Here is a 27,661-nt window from a genome sequence, read left to right as displayed (position 1 = left end):
TAGCTTAATTTGATCAAATGTATTAAACCCTAAGAAATCAAGTTCATGCCCTTAGTACCCTTTAGTCCTCAGTTACAATTAACGTTGGTTCAGGGGGCTCATTAAACCCCTCTGTGTCTGTAGCTAAAAGTGCATGTAAGGGTCAAAGACTATGTACTATTTTTTATTATAACACAGAGCTATTTATTGATTTGACTGCCTTTCTCTGTAATAAACAATGATAAACTAATTATGTGAGTGTGAGGAAACTTCCCAGAAGAAACAGGATTCAAGTATTATCTCCTGAAATAAACAATTTTAGACAGCTCTGGTGAACATCAGGATTTATCAGGAAAATGGTGGCTATACTCCAAACAATTTTAATATGTAAACCTGGAGAGCATTAATTAACATCAGATCCCAAATGATCCAGTGTATCAGGATATTTAAATCATCAATAAAGCTAAGCCGCCGTGCCTCGTGTTTAAATGCGTACTTACTCTTTCAGCTGCAGGTAATGTGATATTTTCTTCATTAATGATATGGTATTTCACCCACTGACAATCCATCAGTAAATTTTTGTGACCATGACCGCCTAATTATCCTTATGGCTCTGCATAATTTTTTACTGCTTTCTCTAGGCTCTTTTCCACTGGGTTGTGTTGTTTCTGAGTTTGGTCCCAGTGATATTTCTCTCAACATGTATTAGTCAGAGTATGATGCACCTGCTGGTACCATGATTGGTAATTTTTTTATCCCTAAATAAAGCGTACATTGTACACATTCAAATTTTCCTCTAGATTTTCTTTGTGTGAGCCCCCAACCATAAAGTTCACATATCCCAACATTCAACAAAGGAAAATTACTCCAGAGACAGAAATTACACTCACAAACATGTTCAGTTTAAACATACAGGAGTCTGCAGACCTGAAGTGTTGAAGTTAAAATTATGTGGTGAATAAAAATGGAGAATGTACATGTAGGACTCCAAAACACTGACCACCAAACAGTACATAGCATACCAAACACATTTTTAGCTGAGTTTCACCCTGGCAAAATATCACATAACACACATTACCTAAAATAAGTTGCCCATGTCAGTGTTATCTTTGGAATGCACTGTATTTAGACTCACTGAGATAATGGCCAAGAGGGCTGTTGTGTCTGGATAGAACAAGTATGACTTTTCCATATGTGTGTATGAGACAAATTGATTGACAGCTTGGTATTTTATGACAAAATTATCAATTATTTATCATCCACATGGTTTGTAAAATCCTGTCAACTAGGCACACACAAGCTAATGTGACGTTGTGACGTCAATTCTAATGTGAGCTTACATTATTTATTCTAAGTAACGTTAGCCTATGTAACGTAAGCTTAGATGATGTTATTCTAAATGATGTTAGCTTATGTGACATTAGCGTATGTGATGTAAGCTTGCATTATGTTATTCTAAGTGACGTTGGCTTACCTTATGCTATCTACTTATTTTGAGTGACGTTAGTTTACACGACATTAGCCTATGTTGTTCGCTTATATGATGTTATTTTGATTGACGATAGCTTACATGATGTAAGCCAATGTGATGTAAGCTTACACTGCATTATTTAAGTGGCGTTAAGAGTGAGATGTTATTCTGCTGAAGTTTGTATACATTATTTTGGAAGACTGCAGTTGTCTCAAATTTTCTTCAATCAGGTTTTACCATGGAAGATTGTGACAGACATTATTGGTAAAGAAAAGCGGCTGTTCCATTATTGCTCAAACACATTTTACTCTACTATTTTGGAAAGATCTAAATACCCTCATAGGATATATGTGAATTGTACTAAGTATAAAATAACTTAAGAGAGGATTGTAAAGAGGATCATGGCTTCAGCGTTGAACAACGTATGGAATGAGCTGACTCACCAAACGTTCTGACAGTAGACGTTCACATCACGCATTATCTGCTGTCCTGAGTGGGTCTCTGTCCAAGTACAAGGGCCCAGTTTTAGCCAGCCCACTGTGTGTGGGATGGGAATGTCGGGTCCATGGCTCAGCACAGCCTTCTTCCAGTTGTTCCCACCCAGCCACCCATACAGTACCCATCCTGCCCCGCTTTCCTCCCCACATGACAGCTCTGTGGTCAGACTGCGACCGCTGTCTCCTCCTGTGAACTGAGTCTCAAGCTCAATGATAGGACGTGAGCAGCACGGCACCATCGAGTCGCCTCTGCAGAGTACGTCCACTGTATTTAAGGGCCAAAGGCCAGAGAAAACGTATTTAATCGATGCTTTCTTTGGTCTGTGTGAGCAGAAGAAGAGGCATTTTGTACTTAGTCCTTGGCAGTTTTGAAATAAAGCCAAACCATAAGGAATCTGTTACACCGAGAGCGACCCCTGAAACAACAAGGATATGAAACTTGGAGTACACAGCCTGACTCACTCTGTCCTTAACTCCATCACTTTGATTCATGCTGGTTTTGGCCTCTCAAAATGGTGAGTGGCTTCGCTTGTTTCTCCGGATTGCAACAGTTTGATTTCTTCTGTTTTTGTCGAACAGAAATTCATTGCTTTTGGCAAGAGGTTGAAGCAAAGCCACAGTGGTGTGGTATTTTGTTTTCTGCAGACCAGTTTTTGTATTCATTTGGTGGTTTCACCCGGAATCTGCGAGAGGCGTTCTGCTTCACCACAGAATATTATAAAAAGGACTGGAAATGTATTTTAAGCAGTGATTTCTGCTGCTATGGAGAAAACAAACAATGAGGTCAGCAGACAATGAATACTTGGTGGTTCATTAGCATGCACATACGCTCCGTTCATTTGTGAGACAAAGAGAATGAGACCTACGACTGAAACAAGCATACAGGGACCATTTGGGAGGATATTTCTGGTGCTACAGCAGCATTTCCAGGTAATCTTGTTTCAAACTGTGTCACAAGTCCTCTAACCTTAGAAAGTTATGATAGGCCTGTAAGTTGACAGCTCTTTCAAGGACAAAATATCCAATACACTGGGATTCAATATCAGCAGCTCCTGGAGTTTACTGACCATTTTCTAAAATTAACTTTTATCTACTTGCTTATGATTTAACAACATTCAAAAACAATGCTCCAGTAAAGTTCTTCCACTGAGGAAGTATGCAGATTTTCGAACTGATTTCATGGGATGATGTATTTTTCAGTTGCACAATGTAGCGTGGCATAAATCTGCTTTACGAACTGCACGTCCTTTTGCATCCAGCAATAGTATTCATCTACACCTCCGTCAGACCGCCCCTTCTTTTGGCACTACATTTTCTCAACCAAAGAAACCTCCGTATCCCTACCGCTGAAATTCTGACCCAAACAGGTGATCTGCGAGCGGCCAAAAACACAGTGCGAGGCCCAGTTGTGCTAATGCGTAGGCATACGGAGGTACTTCAACCCCACTTCAAAAAACCTGAACTATCCCTTTAACAATAATTTCAAAAGTCAAATGTGAAGAAAAGCTCACTTTGACACAAAAGTTAACTTCCTAAATTACTTAAAGTCCTTGGTGTGTTATTGTTACACCAAGATGTCTTATTGTTACAACTGTGTAGCCTACTATTTGACTAGGTGACAGTCAATTGTCACAGCTTCTCCACCACTTCATCTGTTTGTCAAACTGGGGGGCTCAGTATTAGTATTTGTCTCGGGTGGTGCCCATTGAAGGCAGCTGAAACAGAAGTATTATGCAAACAATGACAACACATCTCTCGACAAATAGACTGAACCAGATCACATACTGTTCACAAAGGTCTAAGTTGTAGTGCTGGGTGTTTTGTGATTTTCATAACAACAATGTGGTTTTCTTGAACCGGGAAGTTCCATTTCCAGTTGGGTGCTCTGTGGCATCAACCTCCAAACACTGGCTCATTGTTTAGGCCCTTTTCTATGTAATTGCTCATCACGAGCAGTTGAGCCACGCAGCCAGAATGTGTAACCAGAATGTGTAAAGGCTACTGGGCTCAAATAAGGAAGAATCAAGATGACTCATATTAAATGCTGGAGTTGTCGTGACTGACTCGGAACAGACATTACACTAAAATAAAACTGCAAGTGACAGAAACATGCACACAGTGCAGAGACACATCGTTTAAATCCTCGTCTGCACACATGCAAAGAGTGAAAGCAAGTGTTGCAGTATATCTGGAGCGCACGTCGTACTGATTTCCCTTACACGCACAACTTTACTGAGTGGTTGTTATTTTACCCGGCGTGTGACATAAGGCTGAGACAGAGGTGTCCTTTGTGTGGCTTACCTACAACCGACAAGTTCTCCACGGCAACCGAGTGGGGAAACCCACGGGGCCACTCAGGTTTCAGCCCAGACATGAAAAGAAATGTCCACCCTAGCAAGAAAATTAGCCAGGACGCCGTCACATCTGACCATCTGCTGAGGAAACTCGTGTTTCTGTAGCACTTGCAGCCTTTTTGTACACATGGGGATGTTTTAACTGCAGCTCAGGGGAAATACAGTCTCAAATACAGCTTAGCTCTTAAATGTTATGTTACATAAATTATTACAGCATAACAGAGCGCCGTCTGTGCCTGAAAAATCGGTCCGGGAGGTTGTAAAATATACCAACAACCTGCTGTAAACTTTGACATTTTGCTAAAGACCTTCGCTCTCCTCCCTCACGCATCGTTTGCTGTTGGTGGCCACTCACGGCATAAAGACAGAGATCACTTTCAGCGCAGTGGTCCTTAACATAGCACTTAGTGACGCTCTCTAAGTGCTCAGGACTGAATTGCTTGATTGGACAACTCATCTCCATTTGTATGGTAATCCACAGAAGAGCACTGTAACAAGCTGGAGGCACATGTAATGGAATCTGGTGGATCTGTGTCTCGTTGACGGTGACCCTGCACTTAATTACAGAGGCAATATAATTAATCTACACCTCTATTGTAATAAATAACAGTGCAATTATATCGGCTCTATTCTGTGGTATTCTGTTCTATCTGCATTGGACGTGTAGATGTGGGTTTTCCCCCAAAAAACAGAGTGCTTACTTCCAGCCTCCCAGATTTCCATGGACCTGGCACAGTATTGGTATAATTTCTGATTCGCTGTGATGCTTTCTCTGAAAATGGCCCTGGAGGAGCCATGCCAAGACTGCGGTTAAAAAAGACCCCCTCCTCTTCCCCTTTCTCCCCATCTCTGCATCTTCTTTTTTTCCACTCTCTCTCTCTCTCTCCCCTAACTTTCTGCTTGTATCTGTATCTATCTCTTCACCTATTCATCCATCTGGGTATCTATTAATCTCAGTCACTGACTCAGTATCTCACCCCACAAAAAAACCCAATATTTTATTCCCTCATACATCATCAAATGTAGTCCCTTTGAGCTCACAATTACGTAACCCCAGGGAGTTTCAGAGCAATTGAAGCAAATGGTAAGAGAGAATCAGTGACTCCTCTAATGCATCCACCTCCAAACTCTACAGAACGGATCAGTTGCTCTGACATCTTGGGCTTGCAACACTGCGGCACTGAAAGAAGGCGAGCCATCATGGGATCAAACGAGCGACGCCTCGCGTGTGTCACACGTCCCTGCATTCTCAATCGCTTTACCGTGAGTTCTCCTGTGTACGTTTATCGATCCCATAACACTCTGGAAGCATTTAATAGAAAGCAGGTCACGACGGCTGGAACCTGCTGTGTAACACTGGCAGGGTGTGTGTTTGTGTGCGTGACAGAGGGATAGTACCACATTGTAACTACCTGCTAATTATACTGCACAGTAAACATGAAATTTGTAACCACACCACTGCAGGATATCATTAACTAAAAGGATTAGAGTGTGGTTCAGGCGGGAGGGCGTCTGTGGCTTCTCCCGATTGAAAATGGACTAATCTAAATGGGATACATCAATAAAACGGCGGAATAAAGTTGCGGGCACTTAAGAGCGTCAGCCTCTTTTGCTCAGGCTCAAAGAAGGGAAGAGAGTCACTGGCTGGCAGCCAGCCAATAAATTAGAAGATAAGAAATATTATTCCACTGGCACACCAGCGGCTTGCAGCTATTTAAAACAGTGAGGTTTATTGATAATTGAATTACTTGGAGGAAAAAAGACAAGACAGGAATAGAATGCTTGGAGGCGGATCAATAAGGAGATATTGTAGTGGAAAACACTGCGGTGGCATGCGACACAACCGTGGAGGATGCTGTGTGTGTGTTGTACTCACCGTGTGTGTTGAATGTTATGTTTACTACATGGAAGGATTCAGTGATTACGAAATATGTGGCAAACTTGACATTATCTCATAACATAGTATAATAGAGTAAAACAAAAGAGACTTCCAGACTGTAGAATGGAAACTTAAAGGTGCACTATGCAGTTTTGGGGAAGGATCAGAAGAGAAAGATTTTCATTGACTCCTTTTTTTATGTTGATGCCTAAACAAACTAAATAAACAAACTCCTTCATTTTCACTTCATTCCACTTTAAAGGACAACACAATTTCATACTGTTTTATTTTGTTTATATGTGGCGGACCCTGCCACCTTTCTAGCTTCAAACAGAGGACTTTAAGTCGGCAACCGGTTTTACAGTCACAGAGCAGTTGGAGAAACCCCACATTATAAAAAGACTGTGATAATTGGTCTGTTGTATATGTTGCTCTATGCTGAGCTTGGGCGAGAGAAGAAAAGATGACCTCTGGTCCTGTTAGCTGACTTAAAACAAGTTGATAAAGAACGAGACTTTCACTTGTAACCATGATGTTTATGTTGAATGTCTTGTGTTTCAGGTTCTGAGCTGAAGTAAGATGGCCGCAGACAGAATGACGACTCCTCAGAGCTCCAGACAGAGCAGCTCGCTTTCTTCATCCCCAATGAGGCAAGTAACAGTCACAGTCTTACCACTGTGGGACTGAACACAGCACAGGCCAGCTCAGAGGTCAACACAGTCTCAGTTGGTTCAGCAATCATGAAGATGACTAATTCTTTTTAGGGACGTTCAACTAAATCCCTAGCACAACATATTTTTCCCAACCCAGGTGTTTAAGATGTATGCTACACTGAATGGAAGAGGGAGTGTACAATTGGCATGTTGGCAGTGTTGCATGTATATTTTTGTACTAGTAGATTGGAGGAAACACAAACAGATTCCCAATTTGCTTTGCCAAAATGTTGTATCGAGACACTCATGTAGATACACGCACACAAAACACGCAAACAACATTTGGACATTAATACCCGTGATAGAAACAAATAACCCTTCGTGTTTTATCTGCTGAGGTTAGGTGAGGCCTCGTTCATACTTTGGCCCCCCATCTCCTTCTGATAATGTGTGTAATGGTGGCAGCCATGTGAGACACGCTGTTATCATGGCAGCTCTAATAGGAGCAGAGATTGAGGTTTACAGTGGTAACGCAGGGGTCTAGTTGTGTTGCTGGGTCGCCATCGGTGGTTTGTGGCGAGATGAATGTATCAGAGGTGTTTGTATTTGGGTCTGATTGGTCCATGAGTTGGAGGACTCACCATGATAACGATGTCAGAAACTTTAGCTGCTGTTGATCAGTGAGTGAAACAGCAGGATTAGCATCTGTTTGTCTGTTGTCTTAACTGCAAATGGCATCATTCCTACCAACGAACCAACATTTTGCTCTCTGCATACTTAACTCTTTATATACTGTAATGCAGTTATATTGTTTGCGTGATGCACAACTCTGAAACTGAGCTGAAACTCAAGACTATACACAAACGTCACACGGGTCATGTGTGTATTGAGAGAGGGTGAGGCAGCCCTGAAGCTGCTGGGTGAAATCATATCCTCACCTCCTTCATATCTGCCTTGGGAAATATTTACCGGCTGATGCTTATTGGTTCAACATCACCAGACCAATATATTGGTCTTAGTCAGTATCCTAGATCAACAAATTAGAGGTGGTCAATAGCAGCGGGTGCAAAGGTCAAAACCTCAGTGACAATACAAATACACGGACAAACACACACTCCCACAGTCCCTGCCACGCACACACAAAACATCTGCCCACAGTTTGATTCCATCTTTGAGATGCGTATCAGCACATGAAAGCCACAGACTGAAACCAAAAATGCTGAAAAATCTGTCAGACACATGTGGTCGAGATCATAAAATGAAAAGTGTGCACATACCAAACAATCAGAAACTGAGGCAAAAAACTTAGCAGCGCTGCTTCCACGCTGACACAAAAAGTTGACAGACACACCGGCCAGCTGACCAAAACCGGACTCTTGTTACACATCCTTTTTTTCTCGTCTTATTAACTTACAGCCAATGAAAGCTCATCCAAAACCCATTGTGTGTTTTGAAACCGTCATGGTCATCAATCTCTAAATAAACTATCGCTCCTGGCTTCCAGAAGAAGTCTGGAGACACAAGACAAAACTCTTCTCACGCAGCAGTGATTTATATCTTTGTTGTGTCAGACGCTGATGCTTCTTCTTTTTAAATGGGAAAAGCCTCCTCAGCTGCCGTGGTTGAGTGTATTTCAGTCATCGATAATAAATCTGAATATATTTCTTCTGACAGTTGTGTGTGCTACAAATGCATACACAGCGTCGCAGAGGATGTGCAATGAATGCCCTTGGATATCAAATCAGTACAGCTGTCACGCCATACATAGGCAACCGCACACGCACACACACAAACAAACATCTCTTACTCTCTTTCTTTGTCTGTCGCTCCTTTACACAAACATAAATCCTGTTTGTGCAGCACATGGCTCACTAACAGTCAGTAAATCTACAGATGAAAGGAGCCCAATGACTGAATTGTATTAAAATAAATTGCAAACACAGATGGAACGCCCACAATGCACTCAGTTGACAAACATCTCCACAGCACTTTCAACCAGGCTTATCTGGACGATCCAGGCCTCAGGTTACACTCTGGAAGGGGATAGATCATTACGCCGCGTGCAGGTTAACCAAGTTTTTGAGCCGCCATTCGCTTGTGCTTATTCTGTTTTGCCTTCATGTTGTGTGACCCAATCGCAAGAATAAGTGCCTTTCTGCAAAACCACAGATGAGATAAAACTGATTGTTTCTTTTCTTTGCAACTTTATGTTTATTCAGGTTGAATTCTCTCTTGTCACAGTGCTGTGTGTGTGCTCTGGTTGGATTTAGACACAAAAAGGACTTGGTTTGGTTCAGGAAAACATCATGGTTTGGCTTAAAATATGTGCTATGACTGCCTCAATCACAGATGGAGATGGTCCGGCTTCCCTTGAAAAATAGGCAGCTAGGCAACTAGGCTCTGATTTGTGTTTGCAGACCATGGAGGCATGTTGGAAGTTGCATAAGTGTGGGTTTGCTGATGTGAGACTGAGAAGGATGGAACAAAGTGAAAGATGAGTCAGCTGGAGATGGTTTGAAACAGAAAAAGACGGCATAATATCTTGCACATATGCCTGCGTTATGGGCACTTTCATGCCTTCGGTGCATGCAAACAGGCATGTGTGCAGGCAGGAGGGTGAGTCAGAGACAAAGAGCACAAACAAAGGAGAGAATTAAGCTGGAGTTGGTTAGACTGAGAGAAACAGACTCAGAGTTCTCTTCTAGGTGAGTCTGGTCTTGGCTGCACATTAGAGGCCGTCTGAAACATCTGGGAGTCAGATGTCTGCCTGCTCGCCAGGATTCAGCTGTACCAATCAGAGGCCTCAATATCCCCTTACCATGCTACTACTTCAGGAGGAGCACACGGCTGACCTTCACCCATGAAATCAAGGCGTGACTTGCACATTTAAAAAGTACCATTAGCCATATGCTTTTACCATTATCTTAGCTCATCTGTCACCCTTTTCCACAGTTTTCAGTGGAGCTGTGTCCTCTGTTTAGAGAGTTTTGTTCAGAGTTCTCCTCAGCAGTATTCTGTTTTTTAAGCAGAAGAGGAAAGCATTAACATCCTATTTGGTCTCTTTGTACTTTTGCCTCCAGATTTTATTCTTTCTGGGACAAGAGTGTCCTTGTTTCCTCCTTCACTCGAGGCCAAAGCCACAATGGTCTGGTCCTCAAAAATCTCGCAGCTCATTCTGCCCACATTTCCATTCACTCTGCCTCGCTGGACTGCGGTTCTGCTGTGGTATTTGAGAAAGATTTCCATTTGTTCACAAGTGACATCAGGCGTCAGCCTGCAATATTCATGAAAAACAGACACTGGACGACCATGGAGGGCTCCATCCCACTTCCATTGTGGGACAATACGCTGAACTTAATCCAGTCAGATCCAAAACAGATATAAAAGCGTGAACAAAATCATGTTGCTGTGCTTCTTCTCCAAACAAGCTGCTTGGCCTGACAGTGATACTGCATGAAGTCGGTGGACATTTCCAGATGTTTTAAAACATTTCATGGGGGATATATCCAAAGAGTACATGGATACTTACTAATAGATAATCAAACCCCAGAGTCTGCGAGTCTTTCATCCCATTAAAACTTCTTTTCTTTTGTTGACAAAATGTGAATATTTAATTTTCTTGTTTCTCTTTGTGTGAAATAAATGAAGTAAAAGGCAGAATTTGTCTCTGAAACAGTTGTCCCTGAAAGTTAGTAATCTTGCAAACATCCACACACATTTACTTTATGAACACACAGTAGACAAAGGAGAGGTCAGCAGGAAAATATCATAGTTACAGTAACCTAGTGTTAAACTTGGATATTGGATATCTGTGCATGACTTTTTTCATGCCTTTTATAAATTTTTTCATTTGCACAAACTGCAGTGCAACGATTTCCCTTGGGATAAATAACATTTCTATTTTATTATTATTATCTGAAGTTATATTCCCACATCTGATAAATTGCCTCCAGTGAGTCCGACAATATTATAGGAGTTCAGTGCCACCCCAGTGGACTGCTTTTCAAAACTTGGCGACTACATTTCCCACAATGCAACTAAGCCACTGAGAGGCCAAAACTGGAGGCAATTTGTCAGATTGCATTCAGCTTCCTCTGGAGCCACAAAGAGTTTGTATTACTTTTTGAAATATGCAGTAGTACTCCCCAAGACATGTAAACATACTTCAATGTGGAAGACTGGTGGAGTTACCCTTTAAATCTATCATTGTAACCTGCTTCATGTTTTCGTCCATAACAGCATGGAGCCCCTTATGTGATTTAAGACATGTTAATTTCACAAAACTTCTTTAAACCAGACAGACCGAGTCTCACAGGGCGTCCTCTCTTTAATTCAAAACATCAGTGGGATCAATGCAGTCTCCAGCAGCAGAACCGGGGTGGCATGAAGTGCAGGGAAACCATTCATCAAGCGGCCAAAGCAGACATTACTCAACCTGCGCTCATAATCTATGAAGTGTTGCTTCAAGCGATATGTAGAACAAGCTGATAATGGGCAACCGCCCCTGAAGAACAAACTAGTTCCTGCTGTGTAATAACTACCTTAGTTGAGTAACAACAGGTGCTCTACTGCTTAGTTTCCCACCTGCCTGTCTGCTGCTCACTAAGCATCAAACTCCACAGCACAGAGCTGAAACAATAAGTAAAGAAAATATGTGACTACCACTGTGGTTTAAAGCACTTTACTCTCATTTGTTGTCATTATCGTCATGATGCGATTAGGGAATGACCCACAGTCAGCACACGCTATTAGATGAAGGCTTACAGTGTGTTTTCATGCGGACATGGTTTTCTGTTTTTAGCCTCAAACAAACTGACTCAGCCTGGGATGAGGGATTCTGTAGGAGGTGCATCAGAGTATTACTTCTGTGTTTTCTTTGTCTACACTCGGTAAGGGTTTCCCTCGGCATGGAGAGGCTGTCAGCAGACGATCCCGTCTTTAAAGCAGCCCGACACAAAGTGAAATTCACTGTGCAACAGAGATTTTACAATTGGAATAAACATGGAATAGAAAATGTTTGCCTTGTTGCCTGGGGGTTGTCTGAATGCTAATTCCTGTGATGAGTCACTGTCTTCCTCAGCAACAAATTCTAGATACCAATTATTTTCATTTGAATTGCGATGTCTGTTTATAAAAAAGAATAATGTTGCATTCACTTTGTCTGCAACCTAAGTATTTGTTGATGAAAAGAGTATGAATGAAGCAAATATGCCTTTCCTCTTCACTTCATTGTTGTGTATATGTGTGTGCGATGTTCAGAAAAGTTCTTGGTTTTTCCACTCGCAGGCGGAGGTTGTTATCCAAATATCTGACCACAATGTAAAAAGTGTTTCTTACAGAGATGGAGCTTTTTGTTCATGAGCAAGATCATTTTTGTAACCAGAAAGCGTAGCTCACGGAGAATTCTTAATCTGAAGTCTTGCGAGAGGTGAGTTGTTCCAGGAAGATGACTGCGGAAACGTGAGTCACAGTTGGAGAGAGGAGTCTGAAAATACCAAAAGGAAATGTCAGCAAGAATGAATTTTGTTGAGTCATGGCTGAATATTTTGCTGATTTCGACCATCAAGACGAGGCAGAAAGAGAGAGCACTCTCCTTGGTCGAGACTTGTGTTTCTGCTCACAAAAAAGATGATACTTCTTAACACTTCTACTACTTCTGTCTCTGTAGAAATAGCTTGCACAATGTAGTCAGACATATAGAATAACAACCTCAGCATGTCTGCGGCAAAATCAAACACTTTTAATGGACGTAACTTTGACAGTCGGAGTTTCCCAAAAGGATTACGTTGCAGCCATTGGAGCCGTGTTGCAGCTGGTAGCTCAGGTGATCTACTGGCGCAGTTTAAAATGTTTTGCTTCCCAAAATACATAAACAGAGGGTCTAGGTTTAAAAAAACACTGACATTCCCACTGAAAAGTTGTTTGTTTGAATATAAAAATTAACATGGTCAAACAAACCAAATCCTGTTGAACAAACTTGTACAGATTTTGTATGTAACTACTTGTGAGGACCCTCATTTACATTATGTAATCACCCTGACCTTATGCTGCGTTCATGTCAAACCAGTGTTAGCGCAATTATGAGTGTCCAACTTGTACACAGCGCTAAGTCAACCTTCAGTTGAAATTCCAACTAGGAAAGTCAGAGTTTTCAAAAAGCTTTGATACCCAAGCCCAATATCAGCTGAGGTCAATTGTGTAATCTAAACAAACCCCTGATTAGATGGCCATACAGTAGCGTTATAATGTGAATGCACAGTATTTAAACCCCTACGCAGTACAACTGTGTGCCTGACCACAACCCTTAACCTAGCTCCAACTCTAACCACAGTCCTAAAACCAGTTTAGCCCTCACACACAGACTGACTGTGCACACACCAACGTCTCTCTTTCATAAATGTGGAGTCTAGCTCAGATATAGACGACTACTGAGCTGAACAGTCGGAGCAGCAGCAGCCTCTCAGTGACTCACCCAGCTGAACAACTCTGTGTCTCTCAAGCACAAGAAAAGTTGAAAAAGTGAATCGTCTGTAAGCTCCGGGTTATAATTTCCTCCCGATGTGTTACAGGGAGAGTGAACTCACTTTGATACCAGTCTTCTTTTTGTAATCTATACTGATGGCGATCACCAAATCACATTTCAGATTTCTAAGAGGTTAAAGATTTTCTCCTCAATTTTTATGTTCACCAACAACAATTCTCATGATAGATTGATGCATTTTCCATTATTTATTTATTTTAGGACGCGCAGACCAATCCATTAAAGCTGCTGATATTCTATATTTTTCTGACTGTCAACAAATCCCATAAAAAAAAAGAGAAAGAAAAAGCCAGCAATGTGTTACTACGTCTCTCAATACTTTCAGTGGCACTCAAAGTTTGTGCACACCCTGAACTTTTATTGACAGCTATGTAGGATCACACCCCCTTTAATGCATACCTTGTTTTTAAAAAATTCTTAATTATGACTTCCTTGATATGACAGTTAAGTCTTTTGTTCCATTGAAAAGTATGATTGAATTTAGTGACAGTAATATAACAGTATCTCCCACTAATCTACAGAGAGAACAGAGAAATGAATCGACTTCCAAGCCTGGTAAAAAAAAAACAAAACATGTTGAAATCTTTCAGTCGCATTTCTACCCAACAGAACAACAAATAGGACGTCACGTCTGTCGATCAGTTTGCTGACAGCCACCAGCAGATGAAAACGAGTGGTGCTTCATCTCCACAGGATCCCTGTCTGGGCTAATAGAGCCGCTGTCGTCTGACCCTCTCCTGGCCCCGCATGTAAATATTTGTCATTCCCTGCAAGCTGAAGGGCACCGCTTCCCCTCCTTTGGAAAACAAGCCTATTATTATCATCTTTTTTTCCCCTCCCGCATTGAGGGGAACGTTTTGTGGCTTGATGGAAGTGTAAATCAAGATGGCTTCATCCTTATGTAACTGCGGAAAATGGTTTGAAATGGCCACATTGGGTCAGATATGAGAAGAATTTTGAAAATACGTGCATATCTTTGATGGCTGTTTGTTCATACATTTTCTGCCTCCGAGTTTCACTTTGTAGTTGATAGACATTATGGGGAAAAAAATTCTAACCGAATCTGAACATTTTCTCTGTTTCCATGTCATCCAGATTGAAAAATGTGCAGGTTAATTGGGTGAAATGAAGGAGAACGATGCCAATTAAGGATCAAGAGCTCTCCCTGTCCTCTCCTCGGCAGTGGCAGTGACTCTCTGAGCTCATTGTGGCTAATTTGACTCACTTAGTTTGAGTCACTGTGTTATTCACCACTGTGTGATTAATATCTACAATATAATAACAAGAGATGAACCGGAGTGGTTTTAAAGAGGTTTTTGAATGTCAGCATATATATATATATATATATATATATATATATATATATATATATATATATATATATATATATATATATATATGTATACACATATACATATGCTGACATTCAAAAACCTCTTTAAAACCACTCCGATATATATGTGTGTGTGTGTGTGTATGCTCACATTCAAAAAAGTACGGTTCAGTAGTATTTTATTTGCAAGGAACATTTAGGAGAAATTAATTCCTTTAATCACCGAGATTTAAACCAAAACTCATATCTCATCTATTTTCTGAGGTCACGACGATCACTATGAGGCCATTTACCCCACTTAGCAGAACAAGCTCCATATTAATGATTACCACGCTGGGTGACACTGTGCAGTTATTTATTCTAGTCTACATTTACAGCTAATTACATCTTCATCCTTTTTCAAATTGAGGGAGATTTATTTGCAGGAGAGAGTTTTGGATTTGCTCGCCCCGTGGCCAACAGATTTGACTACTTTTGCCTCGTTATTCCATCTCCTCAACTGACAGGTGATTGACTGAATGTTCGTCTTATATACACATATACACATGTACAGTGTGGAGATTTGAGCTCCATACTTAATATTTTACTCCAACATTTGTGCTCTGTGTTTCAGGACTCGTGCTTATACAAGATAATTTGATGAAAGATTCTAATTTAAAGTAAATCTCAAATGACAGAATATAAAGGTTTTTTTGAATGAAAATGTCATGTGTTTTTTTTCCACATGTAAATACAAATTCCCATGTGTGAAATTTAGATCAATATGTGATTGACTTTTATCAAGCGGATTAGAGTTTCCACAAAACATGGTGCATGAAATCACGTGAAATTCGCTAATTTACACGTGAAGTCACATTTCCACATGATATTCGCTGTTTTCACATGTGAACCAATATTTTTACATGTGAAAAATCGCATTTGTTTTTCATATATTTCTTTTGTGGATCAGAATTTCCACTATTGATAACAAATAGATGCAGCTCTAGCTGTATTTTCCAAGAGAGTAGAAATCGAGGCCAACTTGAACTCAACAAATCTGAACAGGTCTGTTTTTTTTTTTTTGTCTTTTTTTTTATGTACGAACTCGACCTAACCCTTATGCAGTTGATATGAACTGCAGCATTGAATATATGTTGCCCTGTCACCCAGTTTTTACCATGGTTCCAGCTTGCCTGTTTACCCTAAATACAGGCATTTACAGTGTAGATGACCATAAAAAGTGATTGTTTTAGGCACATTTATTTGAATTCCCCCCCAAAATATAAATATATTTGATATCTATGCTGACACATATACTGGAAGACAAATAGCCTCTGTGTTGTGTTCAAAGTGTTGTCATGTAAATACAAAACTCTTCACAGGACATAATGCCCCAACACAGGTAGGTCCATCACTTATTACCACTTATAGCATAATATCACTTTACACTACATGTTCACTATATTTTCTTGGAAATAACTTGAAAGCACCGTGTCAATTTACGTGACCCAGCCCAGCCTGAACCCAAACATTATTTCAAAAGTTTTTGTTCAAACCTAAACTACCTAGCCTGCCAGGTTCAGTATCCATGCTTTATACTGTATTGCAATTTCTTCCTGTTTTCTCCTTTTTCTCAGAGTAAAACTGGCATACTAAGAGGAGCAGTTTATGCTAATGTCTTCGAGGTCAGCTGTGTTAATGTGCCCTAGCTTTTAATGAGACCTTTTTCTGACCTTAACAAAAGTCCACATTGATTTTCAGTAAACGGCTGCCTTCTGTATGGTTTGATGCCGGATTAAGTATAATTGGTGTTGTGGCTTTCCAATGATCCAGTCCCGTGCGACGAGCTCTCGCTAAAAGCTGAAGCCCAATTCTGGCTGGCCAATGACAAATCTTTATGTTGAGTGTACACACAACCGCAATGCCTCTTTTGAGTCAGATCAACCAATATTCAATCCCAGTGCAATATCTGTCTCCAGTGAGCTGCCATTTCCCACAAACTGCAGACAATACTCAGAGAGCCAGGAGGAAAATATCAAGCTTCATTAGAAACCTGTTCCCATGTGTCGACTCACAGCAGAGGTGGCTGTTGTAGCCATCGACCTGTCTACTCTTCAGGACCTTTGACTCGCTGGGTGCAGGACTCTGGTTTGCTCCCTTAAGCCTGCGCTCATTAGAGTTGGTGCTGGGAGAGATTGAAGTGGGGAGGAGTGTTTGCTCGATGGAGCCTGTTGTTAAAGTGTCTCCACGCTGAGGAAAAATGACGGGTTAAATGAACAAGTGTGGAAACCAGCAGTTATCGGTGGATAATTGACCTCCAGCACACATCACTGATTTTAGGATGGTGCTGTTTTAGTGCTGCAGTTTCTGATGGCCTTTGGAAATAATATAAGGTTACTATTACTAGAACAGACAAACTCAAGGTTTAATCTTTACCTTACTTTTGATTTTGATATGCCAATTACAAAGACACCACAAGTTTCTAATAAGACAGGTGGAATACTTTGAAAAAGGAGGAGGAGGAGAGCAAGGGTGGCACAGCCAAGTGAAGTGATCTGTCATTATCCCAACAATCAGTTTGAATTTATGAGTAACCACTTCCTTAATTTTCTACTGATTAAGCATGTTGTTTCTTGTGGAGGAGGCAAAGATGATTACAGGTTTCTCATATAAATCAGGCCAGGCTTTAGTCAGCAGGCCAGTCAGCACAAATTACTTCCCGGATCTTAGACAGTACTGTCCTCATCAACAGTGTCTATGTCATGCGTGTTGCATGAATGTAGGTCTGTTTGTGCAGTAGTTTGTACTTTGATTTTTATATCAATGATAAGCTGCTGCTTTGAAACCAGACAGTCAATTGTATGTTGATTCCCTATCGGCAAATCAATTCAGAAGCAGGAAATGAAATTTTCTTTGCATACACCAATGAGTCGAGGTCAAGTGAACTTTTCCAGTCTTCTGACCGCTCAAAGCACCCGTTCACACAGGTAGGTGCTCCCATGCAAGGTGCCAACCTGCTCAGCTTTATGTTCATTTCTCCAACAGTACCCGCATGCAGTCTCTCCAGGTTGACTCGGTCCAGCGATGGATGGAGGACCTCCGCCACATGACCGAGGTCGAGTGTATGTGTGTCCTCCAGGCCAAACCCATCGGGGTGGAGGAGGACGCTCAACAGGGAGAGCTGATTGTAGCCGCGGGGGTCGGCGCAGGGGACCACGTGGCCAGGAACAACCTCCAGACACTCCTCCGCCGAGCGCTGGTGGTCAGCACGGAGCTCGGCAAGATGTTCCAGAGACTGGAGAAAGGACGCTGGCAGAGGGTCCACAGCACCGCTGTGAGAGCGAACTGCCACGTGCGTTCACTGGTACATGAGTACAGTGCTGCCCGAAGCACGCCACCTGAGATGCAGAAGGTGACTTTTGATTTTGGAATTCAGTTTGATGCCTTCACAAGTTTTTAAGTCATCAGAGTTGAGCTTAAGAACAGAACTCAGGCACAGAGACTTCCCGACACACCAATTTTTTATGCTGTCACATAAAAAAGTGCAATTTTACAATGAGATCCATTTTCCATGGGCTTATCAGTCTAACAATAGAAAGTCCAAAATGCCATCAAGTGAGTGCAGAGACAGGGCTAGATTAAATGTAAATTATCTTAACTTTTGAATTTTGGGTTCACAGATCTTCAACTTCATGCAGGAAAGAAGCTGCATTAATATATACTAGTGCAGTGCCCGTAAGAAAAATGTATTCCTATAGAAAAGTGGGAGGTTAAGTAACTTTTTCATGGATGGCCAAATGAGGCTGTGTTTGAAGGTGGGACGTCATATATATTAGGTTATATTATATTAGGATATTTAGGTTTGTTGTGAAATCCGATATTCCAGGGTATAATTGGCCGTTTTTGACTATTTTTGATTTTGCCATTATATTTCACCTTAAAAACTATTTACTTGGTGTCATTATTTTCAGCACAACCTCACATGTGTGACTGTACAGTTATTTTTTGTATTTTGACATACTGTATTAACACAATGGACCTAAAATCACAAAAAAAAACATAAAATCTGAGTAGAAAAAGTTAGATTTTTTTACTGTGAAAACCACAAATATGTTTAACAAGCCATTTTTTATTACTTATAATGCAAATATAAATTGTTGTTTGCTAAATATGTGTATACATTTTAAAAATTTACAAAGTTATATGTAACTATTTACATTTAAATGCAGGCAATGCTCATTCAGCAGTTTCCTCATTGTTTTGACTCATTAAACAAAAAAACGACTCCACTACACACTACACCAAACACTACTTAACACACTAACTATACACTCCAAACACGCTATATGTCACAAATCTCTCAACTCTCAGTATTGCTGTCTATCTACCTGTTTCCTCAAAAGCCTATGGGGGCTGCCATGACAGATAACTACTTCCGCCGGTGGTTTTCTGTTTCTGATTGCCTTGCAACTGCATGACTGACCGCTGCCGCCAAGCTAGCCCTAAACAACTAGCGTTAGGTCATAAGTGCTACATTGTTTTTAAAATGAGCTCAGGTACAACATGTGCCGTTGTTGGTTGCCACAACAATTGAAGGTTTTTTCAGAAACGTCCCGTGTAGTACATCAACAACTTAGACAAACATGTCCGTGCCCTGCGCTCTACACGCCATGCTGAGGAAGGAGGAACGGAGATAAGCGCGGCTTGCGGCTTTGACACTAAAATAAATATTTGGGTTTATGAATATCTTTCACAGAATAGCTGCTGCATGACTGCATGACTTCCCTAACCCGACAATGTCCGAGCAGCTGCCTGTCTCCACGACTCCACTTTCCTTCAGCATTATCCACGCTGTATGTTTAGCTTGACTTGACGCTGTGGCTGGGCGCTACTGCTGCCTTCAGAAATATAAACTTGCTGTGTTTCTTCAACAGTACTTTCCCTATTTTGTTACTGTGCAGGTAGTTGTATGCTTTTGTGCTTTTGTAACTGCGTAATTCTCCGCCGTCAACATCTTCAGAAAATAAAAGATAAATAACTGTCGATGTAGCTAACGTCGGGCTAATGCTTCATGTCATCTGCCCACTACGTGAGAACTGACGGGTGAGGCACTGTGAGAACTGCCCTCACAACTTTTTAAAACAATCCACCAATGTACCCGCCTCCGATTTTTATCCATTCTGTCGCTTTCTTTGTGTTAAAAGCCGGTTTTTAGAGCGAGCATGACAGCTACGTTAGCGTAAACACCGAGTTCAACCAGTTCAACTGGAAGAGCATAACCGAATACCGCTATGAACCATGGGTAAACTCACAAAGTCAGGAATAAGGTGGATACACCGACCGTCGTTGCCTGTCATTCATCCGCCCATTCAAAAGCCAGTTTTTACCGTTTCTTCCTGCACCAGACACAAAGCAAACGTGACGGCAATGTTTGCGAAAAAGCGTGGCGGACATTATTTACCCTAGGTCCGGTTTTGGACGTGCCGGTGCGTCTGGTCCGTCGCCTCGGGAGATGGGCCGTGTGGGCTAGCGGCTAGCAGCTAGCTACACACGAACTTCCACAGATTCCGATTCCACTTTGTAGTCCGCGCGTCTCCGGATCTCCTCAGACCCGAACAGGCTCGGTCCGGACTCTTTTGGTCTCATTGATACACAACAGTCAGTTTAGATGCAACGAACAGAACGGGACCGAACCACGGCAAGATCCTGGTCCAGCTCTCACCGCTGCAGGTATAAATCTGCTTGTTTCTTAAGGCGGGGGGTCACGGTGGGCTCTGCAGTGATTGGCTCTGGTGCGCGCGTGACTGTGGTGGCCCCGGTGGACAATGCTCGCTGAATTGGTAAAGCATTTCTGAAATAATTTATTCACGGTATCATTGCAGTCCAAACAAATGCGACGTTGCACACCCTTGAACCACGCAGCAGCCATGTTGAAAATCTCAGGTCAGCCTGATCCTGATCCGCAGAGATATTTGAGGCACACACACACAGACAGACAGAGATTCCTTGCTTTTATAGAGAGATTCCCTCAATAACATGTGGGTGTGATCCTTCTTAAACTCTCAGGTGACAGTGCCATCAGTAAAAGACAAGAAAAAATAATTGTAAACGGCTGATATCAGTGTTGCTATATTGTTTCATGGGTCTGGTCCGTTCATGTCTAATGTTGACGATGATCATTTTCAACTAATAATACCAGCTAACTATATCAATTTTATTTGTATTTATTGATTTAGTTTACAGGGACATTTCACATTGGTAACATTTCTGTAAATGTGCCAGTTTAGCCACCCTGGCTGATTTTCAACTGCAGTCTATGGGCAGGTGTAATAACATCTACAGTAGACACACAAAATACATAAAAACGAAACAGCAATACTGTACATTTTGATTTTGAATTGATTTCAAATGAACAATATGTTTCACAGTTTCTAATGAGTCACAGCATGAGTAATAAACATGTCAGAAATGCTGTAAATTAAAGCTACATTTGGATTTATCCACATTGTAATCATGTAATCTACTGTCAACAAAGCTGTAGAGAGTTTTAATGTAAAAAAGGGGGGTAAATGACAATGTACCACTATATTCAAGCATTTAATGAGGATTATTCCTCTCATTTAAATGGAAGAATTACCTGCTATAATATTTGATAGAAAGCCATTTATTTTCTGTGACATTTGTGTTTCTTCTTTCCTTTGGTTGCAGTATGAGAAATCCCTGCTGGAAAAGTGTATGGAGCTGACCAATATTACAGAGAGGTAAAACTCTTCAAGCTAACAGAGAATCATAAGGAACAATATTAAAAAGTAGGTTCTTGTGGAACACAATCCAAAATGACTTTGTACCCACAGGTGCCTTCACACAGACGATGAGTTCTTCCTGAAGTCCATGAGAGAGGCCATCCACGAGATCCTCACGGACGTCAGTGATTCCTTCAGCAACATGATTGACATGGCTTTAGCCAATGAGATCCGGGTACGCAACCCCCAGCTCTGAGATGTTAACATGATATATTCCTCCTCATGTGTTCAATCAGTTGTTAAAACCGAGGTCGTCAGTACTAATTTGTTGGATTTTTAAGTCTTGAGCGCACGTCGCCCAAAGAACAAAATCACCTCAGGTGTGCTGCTGTGATGTCATCTGTTTGGCAGACACACTATGATTTAAATGTTTCATTATTTCCATACACTGCACATGGATTTAGCTTGGCTCTAGAAGACAAGTTGTTAATGAGTTGTTAAGGTGAAGAAATAGGGCAGCAGATAAATTAACAATTAAAGTTTTGTTTAATATGGCCAAATCTAATGAGCAATTTGAGTTTTAGGTAGAAAGGCCGGTCCTAATGCGGCAAAACATGATGTGAAATGTCGTGGTTGAGGTTTGGGGCTAGTCTACGCAATGAATGGAGAGCTGCGTAAACCTGTGAGTTAGGGTTAGGGTGTGCGTGCGTGTGTCTGCTATTGAATCCACTGAGATATTGTTACCCATTTACTTACTGCACTATACTTAGTGTTTAATAGGTTTAATGGAAATGTAAACATGCAGACTGGGCTAGACTGCATCATCTTTGAGTGAGGTGGAGTTAATGGATGCTGCACTTATCTCTATTTATAGGTTTTAATAGCTTAATGTCGCACACGGGACTTCTGTTAGTGATCCACAGTTTGATCGAGCAGAGCATTTAAGTGAGTCTATCGAGATAAAGGAAAAAAAAGAAAGTGAAGATGAAATTGTTCAACACTTGGTATAAAAGCACAACCTTGGGCTGTCATTGAAACGGCGTATGCAGTAAGGTGTAAAAATGTTTTCATTTCATGTCATTTTCTTTTCTTTTCTTTTTTTTTAACTTTTGTGTTTTGTGTCCTTGCAGAAACATCCTGCAAGGAATTTCTTAAAAACTCACTTTAAAGACACTTACTTACAAATACTATTCGAAAGCAACTGCGACTGACAATGTGAACAGAACAAGTAAAATTGCTTAAAGACTCATTAGTATGTTACTTTCTAGGTGATTCTATCTTATATTAAGGGATGCAATCTAATGACGATTTTCTTATTAGAAATTAACCTGTATACTTTGTAAGAATTTGAGTTTTTTGCAGTGTTAACTTATGGAACGTTTGATCCTTGCAGGTCCTCATTAAACAGATTGACTCATCGGACAACATTCACACCATCGGCAGTGCCATCAGCAACCTGCTGTCCCTCACCCAGGATGGACCTCAGCTCTGCAGCATCATTGCCAAGGTACTGTGGACTCTGTACCTTGATACTCCACCGTAACACCACCTTGATCTTTGTTTGGAGCTTCATCTAAGACTGGGGCAACAAGCACTCATCGAAATGTATCTGAGCGCGTCTCCACTGACGCAAAAACCTGTCAGGTCCGATCCTGACGTCAGTGACAAGTCAGCAGCATGATGTATTATGTTCTTATGCATGCAAATCTCACATGGCCCTCCCACGCAGTCTTTGGTGGAGACAACTTCATTTGATATTACATCCCCACCGCTCACTTCATCCTCGACACACCACTGTTAGTATCAGCTCCACCTTTTGCTCGTCATCCAGGCCAGCAGAGCCGTGGCTATCTCTTGATACAAGACTCTAAAAAGCTATTTCCCTGTGAGATAAGACAAGACAGACCAGACAGCAAGTCTCAACTGGGCATTAGTTAGCCGACGGCTTCCAGGATGCTCTTGATAAGACTCTTCCTGATGGCCCACACACGCACACACACACAGACACAGAGCAACGCACACACCTCCTTTACTGCCAGATCGTCAGATCAATACTGTCAGCTCCCATTAGGAGTGAGCATTGATCACAAATGCAGGTTGCTCAGGCATCTTTACCTTTCAATCCGCTCCACCTTACTTAACTTCCTCTGCAGCACCACGGGCCGAGCCCTCGGAGAGGTGTCTGAAGGAAACCTGCCTGCCAATTACTGTTAATGAATACCCAATACAAAACATCCTCCACCTGCCATCTGAATTAATTAGCTCTCACCAGTCCGTCTGTCACAGTCTCACATATACACCCTTTACAGTATCTGCTGGCTCATATCCGAGCTCTTCTCTCATTATCATTTTCAGCAGCCTTCTGGTTTTACTCATGCACTTGTTGTTTTCAATAACTGCAATTAGCCGTTGAAATATTTGGTCGGGAACCTGCTGTTTCCGTCCTCTCCGTCTCTTTACAAGCGTTGCTGTTGATAGACGTGTTAAGTGAGCTGTGTATGGAGAAGTGGGGTATGTTAAATGTGTGGAAGTGAAGCCTGCAGCATGATAAATAGAGATGAATCATTGTGTTTAAATCCAGAACCAGGGTTAAATAAATGTGTACATTTTTATCTTTTTGGTGTTATTCTGCTGGAAGCAGCAGAGGGGGGAGGGTTTAAAATATTGTTGAGCAGCTTAATGGACGCCAGGCAGTTTAAGGCGGTGGTAGCTCCTCAGGGACAGTGAGAGCACTGTGGTATAATTAGGTATTAATTTGTGGCTCACATCAATCTAGCTCACATGATGACAGTAGCAGATCCTTTAGCTCAATTTGCTTGTGACTTGTTGCAAATACATCAGCTCCTGTGACAGGGTTGTTGTTCGGTCACAGTCATCCCTTGGGTTTTGGTGGGTGAACTAATACACACTCCAAACTATGTGTTAGCAAACCTGTAAGCATTTCAATTGGAATCACATGTTCTCACTCCCAACTAAAAAAAAAATGTCTTAGTATTGAGGGAAGCTGCAGAGTCGAGTGATAATTCTCTTCGGGTTCGTCACTATACGTGACTCACTTCACATTCAAGTAGTAATTTGATCAGCTGTTAATATGAAAATATTGATTACAGCAGCTTCAAATAAACTGAATTAAATTTAAACTGATTATGGCAGGGCTGAGAGTATCTATTTGAAACTTTCTGTGGGAGCTAAATAAATCATACACTTTAAAATGTACGTAATTAACTTGTGGATGAGTTTTTATTTGCTTGCATATATTAGATTCCATGTATGCGTGACAATGAAAGGAACAACTCTTCTTTTTCTTGTTCTTAGAGAACTACAAGCATATTTAGTGTGTAACTCCCTTGTGCCTCATAATGGATGTGTGGCTCATACTATAACAGGTTGTGGCTCCTTAAAGCACTTTTCTGCATTTGAGAATCAGACTCTGACTAATCACATAATCGTGACTGATTTGTCACGACTGAATGAACGGCGCCCGTCTACCGAGCAGGTCAGAACAAATCGAGTAAATTATGTCAGACACCAGCGGTATGTGCCTTTATGTGATGACCCACCCATAATGACAGAACAAACAAAATAAATGTTTTACGCATTTTTCCAAAAAAGCTTTTTGATACTTACTGAAACAAGTCAAGCGTTGTGCCCTTTTCTTTAATGTCACAGGGATGAATCATATACAAACACACACACATTCATTCATTTTCATGTTTAACTGATCTGCATGTTTGGGAGGCAACAGGAGCCAGTGGGAACATGCAAACTCCACACAGAAAAGACTGGGTCAGAGATTTCTAAACAGTGAGATGTTTTATGACAGCGCTGACGGCGTTTGATACGGAACCATGTGCCACCTCATCAATCAAACAGCAGCTGGAATATTAGAGAGCGGCCGTGTCATGATGTACAAGTGAGTTTGCTGTCTCTGTGTTTACCTACTGTCATGATGGATGCTGATCTGAATGCGTCCATGTTGGCAGGCTCCTCCTTAGTGTGTCCTTGTTCTCCTAACACTGAAGGCTTCAGACTGCAGGGTGTGAGAGCATGATGTGGCAACAACTCAGGCAGCGTGCCATCCAAACTATTCGGATAGAGAGGGCAGAGAGATGTTCAAGATGTTAAATTGATGTCTGTTAAGATCAGACCGCACAAAGGCAAGGGATGATATAAGATATAAATACTGTAGATGAGAACGTAACTGTCGGCATCCTCTTTAAACTCAAGAAACTGCCGACAGTGTGTATGCAACTGCAACAGACCAGAGCATAGAGTTCAGTTCAGAAAACTATGAGATGGAAAGAAATTACACGCTGTGTCAGCCTGTATATGCAAACACACAGACCGAGAGGCATTTATAGATGACTAGTCAAGTTTCACATGATTTTGTTAGTGCAGCAAGTACCACAATTCGTGAGTGTGAGAACAAATGCGTTCTACAGGCTCTACTGAAGGAATGAGGATGAAGTCAGTGGAAAGAAACGAACCGCAAGCCGTTCGATGGGGAAAAGAAAGAAACAACTGACGAGCCCAACGATCTGTGAAAAGGGGAGAGCAGGAGAGAACTATAGAGATGAAGCAAACAGAGAGGTGTTTCCACTACAAACTGATGATTGTTTGACTAAAACTGCATTCTGTACAAGCAGGTTTTCAAAGTGGGAGCCAATCCTTGTCAGGAGGTTCCAAACAGTTTTTAAGGGGGACTCAGTGAGTAGAACTGAATAAATATTACATTAGTTATCAAAGGGAGATCGTACAACATAAATCTGTGTGAATAATCATGATCCCATAGGGTAAAACTTAGGAGGAGGATGGGATGCCTTATCCCCAGCCCTTTCAGAGATGAGGCCCCCTGGTTCCAGCAACTTTGTGGATTTAAGGAGCCTCACTAAAAACCTGGTATTTCACCTGGGATGGAAGCAGCTGTATTGTTGATTACATGAGAAGATTTCTGTGGGAAAGCCTTTAAGTAGTTAGGTGATTTGGTTTAAAGATGGACAAAGGCTATATTCACAGCAAGTTGTGCTGGTTGCCTGGGCTTGTTATCTTGAACATCACTTCTGTGCGGAGGACGACACTTTTTGTCTGTGTGTGGGTAGAGGTTTTAGATTTGTTTTCCTTAGGGCTACACAACTACTTGGCTCAGTTTAAAATCATCATTTGGATCAAAATAATAAGTCAGTGTTCATTGTTGACTTCACACGGGACACCAACAGCAGTGATTACAACAATAATCATCATCAAGAGACAAAAGCATGCAGGAGTAGATATACATCCGTGCGAAGGTATTTCAGCATTTTGTTACTTTGTAAGTTATATTATATCATATTATACTTTGCAACATTTGCGTCATGATAAACGTCAAGATCAGCAGCCTCTTCATCACTACCCAAACACAGCTTGAATGAGTCTGCGAGCCCCTCTGGAGTTTCACAAGGTTTACTGATAACTGTCTGATGGCATGCCGGCAGTTCTTCCAGGTATGGCGGAACGATATTGCGTAGGCAGCGAACAGGGAAGAGCGGTCAGGTTGGAGGGCAGGATGATTATTCACTCGAAGCCCCAGCATGGCCTTTGCAGCATATGCAGCATGCCGGCCCGGTATAATGGCCTTATTAGGATAATGGTGGTAGTTACAGGCTTCGTCTTCCTCCAGGTAATTCTATCTATCCGCACGCTGCACAGAATTCAATACCTGCAAGTGTTTTTTTGTCAGTCTGCTGTCAGGATGTAGTGTAGACATGGAGCCAACACAGGAGCTGTTTTTGTTTGTTTACACAAAGCATAATCCAACAGAGAAAATTCAGCTATTATTGCAAGCAAATCATCTTTGTTTCTGCTCGGCGTTTTCCATTCATGAAATATGTATATTCTGGCCGTTTTTATCTGACATGATAGATTGCGTGAGCCATTTGATAGGTTGCGAGTTTGGCAGGCTTGCCGAGTACAGCCGGCCAAGTCCATCGGTCATTTCGGGTCTCCTGGACTCCTCAAAAACCAGCCGGCTGCTACTGGCTCGAATCTGCACGACCTGTTGGCTCGGTCAGAGCGGTCTAGAAAGGAGCAATTTGATCCATCATTTTGCACAAGCATGTGTGCTTCAGGACAAGAGCTGACTATGACTTGTGGTGTATAATTTGGTGGTGTGAGGCCTGTGAAAGTCTCAAAAGAGCCTCACTCTTACTGACAGTTGTTTTCTAAATCCTAACCCCCTCTTGTGCTGCATTTACTT

At 41.5% G+C, this 27,661-nt stretch overlaps 1 protein-coding gene across 4 annotated transcripts in view; it reads left to right on the top strand.

Moving 5' to 3' along the window:
• Positions 1 to 27,661, top strand: part of insc (INSC spindle orientation adaptor protein) — a 60,370-nt gene that overhangs the window by 18,524 nt on the left and 14,185 nt on the right. For 2 of the 4 annotated variants that reach the window (XM_030424545.1, XM_030424547.1), the window contains exons 2-6: positions 6,742 to 6,830; positions 17,732 to 18,098; positions 21,395 to 21,447; positions 21,541 to 21,664; positions 22,823 to 22,936. In XM_030424545.1, coding sequence (XP_030280405.1) covers positions 6,760 to 6,830; positions 17,732 to 18,098; positions 21,395 to 21,447; positions 21,541 to 21,664; positions 22,823 to 22,936 — 729 coding nt within the window. In that variant the 5' untranslated portion in view covers positions 6,742 to 6,759. Of the gene's footprint in view, positions 1 to 2,437; positions 2,463 to 5,456; positions 5,565 to 6,741; positions 6,831 to 17,731; positions 18,099 to 21,394; positions 21,448 to 21,540; positions 21,665 to 22,822; positions 22,937 to 27,661 lie in introns of those variants that run through there. The other 2 variants (XM_030424549.1, XM_030424548.1) reach the window with 2 other exon arrangements.

The sequence above is a fragment of the Sparus aurata genome, chromosome 8 (assembly GCF_900880675.1).
Source record: "Sparus aurata chromosome 8, fSpaAur1.1, whole genome shotgun sequence".
NCBI lineage: Eukaryota > Metazoa > Chordata > Actinopteri > Spariformes > Sparidae > Sparus > Sparus aurata.
The sequence above is the reverse complement of the archived record's forward strand: the minus strand, read 5'-3'. Positions and strand labels throughout refer to the sequence as shown.